We start from the raw sequence: 7184 nt of genomic DNA, 5'->3' as shown, positions 1-7184 counted from the left end.
CTTTAATTCACTATTATATGTGAAAAAAAAAAGAGCTCAATTTAAAATATTTAATCTTTAAAAATCTAAATTAAAAAACACTTAATCTTCGTAAACCATTTTTTAACAAATATTTTTCACATCATACAAGTTATTATTCCATACAAGTCTATACAAGTCTCTTTAACCTAATTCATCTCACATGCCACTATTTAATAAACTTTTCAATCAACGCATGAATATATAACTGTCTTTTTCGAAAAGATTTCATTTCCGTTTTCAATTTTTCTCAATGTTTTCGATCTACGTTCTCTTCCATCTCTGTGTTTTCTGTATTATTTCTCTTCGTTTGTTCTCTACGTTTTTTAAATCAAGCTCTAAAATCAGTTTTGAACAGTTATCTCATTGTTGAAGATAATGAATAATTCAAGTTCAGATTGTCAATTGAACCAGAACGAAGTTGATTATTGTTTTGAATCCAATCAAGTGGCTGAAGTGTGGTTCGATTCTAGTTAATGTTTTCGTTAGTAATTTATGATTCTGTAGGTGAATATTGTTGTTTTTGTTTGTGAAAATTATTGTTCATCGTTGACAGTTCGAATTGAATGTAATGTAAGAGTTCTGCATTAAAGAAAATATTTTTCTGTATTTGTAGCATATTTCGGTGTAATACGAAGATATTTAAGTGTATTGTTTAAGATTTTTTGGTGTAGGTGTGTTGATAAGTTCTGCATAATTCAAAACTCTTCTTCTCCCTCCTCCTCATCTTCTACTGTTTCTTCTTCTTCTTTTTTATCATCATCATCATCATCTTTTTTTTTTTCTTATTCATCTTTTTTTCTTGTTTTATCTTCTCAAGTTTCTTCTTCTTGTTTTACTCTCTTAACAAGAATAAAAATAAGAAAATCAAACAAAAAAGAAGAAGAAAAAAATGCAGCATTAGAGAAAATATTTTTCTGTATTTGCAACAAATTTCAGTGTAACACGAAGATATTTAAGTGTATTGTTTAAGAATTTTTGGTATTTTTATACTGATAAATTCTGCATAATTCAAAACTCCTCATCTTTCTCCTCCTCGTCTTGTGCTGCTTCTTTTTCTTCTTTTTCATCATCATCACCATCTTCTTTTTTTTATTTATTTTTTTCTTTTTATTTTATCTTCTCAAGTTTCTTCTTGTTTTACTTTCTTAACAATAATAAAAACCATAAAAATCACACAAAAGAGAAGAAGAAACACATAATGTTGCAAAATTACTTGGAAGAGGATGAACTTACATTTATTCAACTAAAAGAAAGAAAGAAATAAGAAAAAGAAGAAGAAGAAAAAAATGCAACATTAGAGAAAATATTTTTCTGTATTTACAGTAAATTTCAGTGTAACACGAAGATATTTAAATGTATTGTTTAAGAATTTTCGGTGTACGTGTGCTTATAAGTTCTGCATAATTCAAAACTCTTCCTCTTCCTTCTCCTTATTTTCTGCTGCTTCATCTTCTTATTTCATTTTCTCATAATTCTTTTCGAATTCAACTTCGCAACTTCCTTCACTTTTCGCGACGATTTTGAAAGATTTTTGAGATATTTTGATTCTTGTTTGAATTTTGAGCATTGTGGTTTTGATTAAGAGAGAAGAATGGTTTGTGTTATTCAAGAGTTAGAAAAGCGCCAGTTTGCACACAATTTAAATTGAGAATTATTTTTGTTGAGTTTAGACTAACTTATATAAAATTATAGACTAAAAAGACTTGTATGTGTAGAGGCTCTTTTTTAATTATTAATCCCTAAAAATGCATTACCTTGATGGAACTTTCAATAAATCATCATACAATTGACTCAGCCCAAGTCATATGTTAGACCATTTGGTGGCACACTATTTCCATGCTCTGCTCTTCTTCTTCTCTCTTACCCCAACATTGCAGAGAACAGAGCCATGGATTCCGATGATCAATCGCCACAAATCAAAGGTGTTGTTATAATCTCCCTTCCACCACCAGATAACCCTTCTTTGGGTAAAACCATCACTGCTTTTACTTACACTGAACCTCAATCGCAATCTCCTTCTCTTCAATCTCAACCCCAACAACAAAATTTTCACAACAATTCTCAATCTAGTAGTGATCATGATAACAATAATGGATTTCATTCTAACCCATCATCAAGTCCCGAGCTACAATTCTCTTTCAGGAAGCTCTTCTTTGGAACCCCAACAAAGATCTTCACTTTCTTTAGTGTCCTGCTATTTGCTCTTTTTCTGTATGGTTCCTTCTCTTCTAATACACTTCAGGAACTGAGTGGTCTTAGGAACAACGACGATCATGATGATGGCCCAAGCTCTTTTCTATTCCCTTTGTTTCCTAAAATTGGGGTTCATGGTCAGAAGGATTTGAGACTCAAAGTGAGGAATTTTGTTGACACGCAAAAAGAGAATTTTGTTGTGACTCAAAGAAAAGCCGATGTATATCCTAAAGTTGCAGATTCTTCTTCTGTTTTTCCAATCAGTGGCAACATTTTTCCAGATGGGTATGCCAAAAAGTCAATTTTTTTTTTCTTTTGCTGAATTGATTGTTGGATTTTGAAGTCAATCTTCAAACCTTGCTTTGTTCAGATGAATCCTCGTTTAGAAAAGAACGAAAAATGTTATACGTTCTACTTTTGTTTAACTTCTAAAATGTGAGATCAATAAAAAATAAGAAAACATAAAAAATTGTCAGATAAAAGGACAAGAAAGTTGCCATGCAAATCATTTCTGGCTAAAAAGATTGAAAAGGGCAAAAGGGGTTTCTTTTAAGGTTTTCCCTTTTTGCTGGATGCTTTATTAATTAATAAGGACATTTTTTTGCTTTATAGGTACTTTTGTTTTTCTCTGCATTAGCTTACATAGTTGTGAATTTGACCCAAAATTGGCTTTTCTTTTTTCATCAGATAAACTAGGAAATAGTACTAATTTGTAGGAATCCAAAATTACAATATTGCATTAGAGGCAGTGGATTTCTGTATATGTTAGTAGATTTTGATGATGATGACAGCCTTGCAACATGTTCTTCTGTTCAGGTTGTATTACACATATCTACAAGTAGGAAATCCTCCAAAACGTTATTTTCTTGATGTGGATACAGGGAGTGACTTAACTTGGATACAGTGTGATGCTCCATGCAGAAGTTGTGCAAAGGTAGGTTTACAAGTTGAATTCTGAATAATTATTATATGTATCGATCCACATCATTCAGAAGAATGTATAAAATTATAGACGGATTATGTGCATTGAAGAACTTACTTTCAAATCTATTAATTTAAATGCTATGTTGTCAAGTACAATGTGGATAGTACAAGTCTGATCATGTTATTTCTGCTTAAAAAAACTGTGTAAACTCAAAGGATATAATTGATTTAGGGAGCACATGTACCGTACAAGCCGGTAAGATCCAACATAGTTCCATCTGTGGACTCTATCTGCTTTGAAGTACAGAAAAATCAGAGGAATGAATATCAGGGAAGTCTTCAGCAGCAGTGTGATTATGAGATCCAATATGCAGATCATAGTTCCTCCTTGGGGGTTCTCATTAGAGACGATGTTCATCTTTTGACTACTAATGGATCGAAAGCCAAGTTAAATTTCGTTTTTGGGTATGAATCCTTTTTTTTTGTTTTTGAGACCTTTTCCTTTCTTTAAGACAATCGACAATATATTCTACGAAGTTGCTGATCTAATTTTTGCGACCTCTTTGTTATCTAAGGTGTGGATATGATCAAGATGGCTCACTTCTGAATACGTTGGCAAAAACAGATGGAATCATGGGACTTAGCAGGGCGAAAGTGAGCCTGCCATTCCAGTTGGCGAGTAAAGGGCTTATTAAGAATGTGGTTGGTCATTGCCTAAGCAAGGATGGAGTTGGTGGTGGATACATGTTCTTAGGTGATGATTTTGTGCCATATTGGGGTATGACTTGGGCTCCTATGGCCAATACGTGAGTATAATTTTCTAAACAGATCACATCTTTCCATTATGAACTTGGTTTGCATTTTTATTTGGGGAAGAAAGTGTATGCCTTGTAATGCAAACTTTAAGTCCAATTGGGAGAATGTAAAAAATCAACCGGTGTTTTATAGTAATTGTTTCTATTTGATGAACTTGCACTTTTTCTTTTTTCCGCAAAATATTCATGGCATAGAGCCATGGGAACGCAGTGCTCTCTTTATTTTTTTAAATTATTATTTTATGCTTTTGTTTCTTTAGGGTGTGTTTCTGCATTTCAATTTTTGAAGGAAAGGTGGAGAAGGGAAAAGTTTGAAGTGTAAAGTTTTAGTTTAACACTTTAAATTCTTCCCTTCTATTGTTTTCCCTCCAAAATCAAAACTCAGAAACATACTCTAAGAGGTTTGTTCTTACTCGTCATTAACTAATGTAGAATGCGATCTATACAGAGATTTATACCAAGCTGAGATTCTTGGGATGAATTACGGGTATAGTCCCCTCAGTTTTGATGGCAACAGCAAAGGAGGAAAGGTGATTTTTGACAGTGGCAGTTCTTATACGTATTTTCCAAAAGTTGCATACTTGGATCTTGTTGCTTCTGTGAGTTCTTACTCTAACCATCTGGAACATCTCTTGTGCATTTCTTCTTGAGTCCTGTATTGAATTTTATATTTGTTAATATCTTTCATTTTGGTGCAGCTTGAAGAAGTTTCTGGATTGAGACTCGTTCAAGACGAGTCAGATACGACCTTGCCTATTTGCTGGCAAGCTAATTTCCCTATAAGGTAATGATTTTTGAAACACTAGTTGATAATAACAACTTTGTATAAAACTTTTACATTGTCACCCAATTGAAGTTTGCGTTTATATGACTCATGATGTGTGTAAAGTCATTACTCAAGTAGCAATGCTATTATTAATGGCTCATGTTCTGAGATACATGATATGTTTTCTATTTTCTTGCATATATTTTACTTAAAGGAGTTTTCATGTCTACTACTATTTTCTTGCATCTTTTTAACCAACCTTAAGAGCGTGCTCTAACATCCATGTTATTGGGCATGCAGATCTGTCAAAGATGTCAAGAATGTATTCAATACCTTGAGTCTTCGATTTGGAAGCAAGTGGTGGATTTTGTGGACGGTGTTTCAGATTCCTCCGGAGGGTTACTTGATTATTAGTGTAATTTACTCTTCCTTTTCAACTTTCTGTCCCTACTGATTTTTATTATTACTAGAATTTCTAATTTAACTCCTTTGATGCAGAAAAAAGGCAATGTATGCTTGGCTATCCTTGATGGTAGCAATGTACATGATGGATCCACCATTATACTTGGAGGTATTCTCATCCTCAAGAAAACTATTGAAAGCAAATTGAGATTTATGATGCAGTTTTGCCTGCTACATTTTTTTGTCCTCCCTTGGTTCCACAATATTTGCTGCTTTGAAGATTTGGTTTTATCTTAGATCAACCATGCTATGTTTATACAAAAAGGCAGCTACTAAATGGTTAATTTTTTTTAATATTGGATGATATTTGGTGTAATGCGTGAATATGATGCAGCTGTGTGTTTTACTGCGATATTGGAGTCTAGCAGAAATCGTTCCCCGCGATTTGTAGACTGCAGCAAGAAGACAAAAAGAATAGTAGAAAAGAAGAAAATAGAGGGGACGATTAGAAGTACCGTGGGGACGATTAGAAGTATGGTGGGGGCGATTTAATGCATGGTGGGGTGATTTGTGATGGAGATAACAAAATTTGAGACTTATAGCCGCTAAGGCTAAAATTTTTTTATCTCCCTCACAAATCGCCCCTACCATACTTCTAGTCGCCCGCCCCATTTTCTTCTTTTCTCCTATTCTTTTTGTCTTCTTGCTGTTGCGTACAAATCGCAGGGAGCGATTACTCCTAGCCTCCAATATCACAGTAAAACACATAACTGCATCATAATCACGCATTACACCAATTGGCAGCCAATATTTAAACAAAAAATCGTGTAAATATACACAAATACATAATGGCTGAGTTGTGGCTGATTTTTTATATACACATGCCATTTTTTATCTTCAATACATTGATTTTTTAAAGTAACAAATTTCTTATGCGAAAGATATTGTAGAGTGAGTAATTTTGGATAATACTATAGCAAAAAGTGTTTTTTAATGAAAAGTGAAGATTGCTTTTTTATTATAGAAAAAATATTAAAATAATAAAGACATCCTCCAGTAAAAAATTTAGTTACAAACCTTACTATTCACCAAAGAAATTCCCATATTTGTGTCCTTTGGTTGTCCTTCATAACTCACTGTCTTGCATTTCATCGGAATTTACACACTTAATCATTGATTATGATTAAATCTAAATCTTGCAGACATTTCATTAAGAGGATATATGGTTGTGTATGACAATGTGAATAAAAGAATTGGTTGGGAGAGAGCAGAATGTGGCATGCCAAGAAGAATCAGAAAGAATCAGAATCTCTTGACTGATAGCATGCTATAGTTCTTGCGGATTTCTTTTTTTGATCTCTTACATGGCAGTTTATGTACAGAAAGAAAAAACAAATGGTTACAATATTTGTTTATATAGAGACGTTTAAATATTATTTTGTGCATGAATTATGAATACCTAGTCTGGCATGTTATTAACTTATTATACTATAGCAAGACTTGGTTAAAATTAGTGGTTATCTCAATGACTCGGTATCTTGTACTCCATTTAAGTCTATGATGCATGCAATAATTAAAGGTTTAATTACTCTGTCTTATAGTTTCGTAAAATTTTTAATTAGATTCTTATACTTTTTTTTTCAATTGGGTCCCTGCACCATTTCAATTAAGTCCTTCTTAGTAGTAATTGGTTTAATTTTATAGGGACTCAACTAAAAAAAAAGAATTGGTATAGGGACCTAAATAAAAGAAAAAAAAATGTAGGAACTTAATTAAAAAAAAATTTAGTGCAAAGACTCAATTAAAAAAAAATATAGAGATGTAATTGAAAATTTTGTGAAATTATAGGGACAAGTAGAATAATTAAATCATAATTAAATTGTCAAAATGAATAAATTGGAAGGGAAACGAATGGAACTGAAATGAAAGAAAATGAAGAAATACAACTACTAAAATTTAACTTTCAGGTTAACGAAAGGTCCTAGGTTATCATAGTGAGGTGAGAATTTCATATATGAATAATGATATGATTAACTTAAAAAAAAAAAAAAAGCAAGGCCCGC

At 32.5% G+C, this 7184-nt stretch overlaps 1 protein-coding gene across 1 annotated transcript; it reads left to right on the top strand.

Moving 5' to 3' along the window:
• Positions 1804–6669, top strand: LOC107644323 (aspartyl protease APCB1). The gene is made up of 9 exons (XM_016348163.2): positions 1804–2499; positions 3031–3148; positions 3371–3603; positions 3714–3944; positions 4402–4552; positions 4652–4737; positions 5020–5134; positions 5218–5290; positions 6324–6669. The coding sequence occupies exons 1-9, from the start codon at positions 1910–1912 to the stop codon at positions 6452–6454; spliced, it is 1728 nt and encodes a 575-aa protein (XP_016203649.1). The 5' UTR covers positions 1804–1909; the 3' UTR covers positions 6455–6669.

This window comes from Arachis ipaensis, chromosome B05, assembly GCF_000816755.2.
Source record: "Arachis ipaensis cultivar K30076 chromosome B05, Araip1.1, whole genome shotgun sequence".
NCBI classification, from domain to species: Eukaryota; Viridiplantae; Streptophyta; class Magnoliopsida; order Fabales; family Fabaceae; genus Arachis; species Arachis ipaensis.
This window is presented reverse-complemented; position numbering and strand designations above follow the sequence as displayed.

Bases quoted from the DNA above. Each gene is read 5' to 3' on its own strand.
- LOC107644323 (XM_016348163.2), top strand. From the start codon at position 1,910: ATGGATTCCGATGATCAATCGCCACAAATCAAAGGTGTTGTTATAATC. The intron at 4,553-4,651 runs GTGAGTTCTTAC...ATTTTGGTGCAG, and splicing joins ACTTGGATCTTGTTGCTTCT to CTTGAAGAAGTTTCTGGATT. The intron at 4,738-5,019 runs GTAATGATTTTT...TTGGGCATGCAG, and splicing joins CAAGCTAATTTCCCTATAAG to ATCTGTCAAAGATGTCAAGA.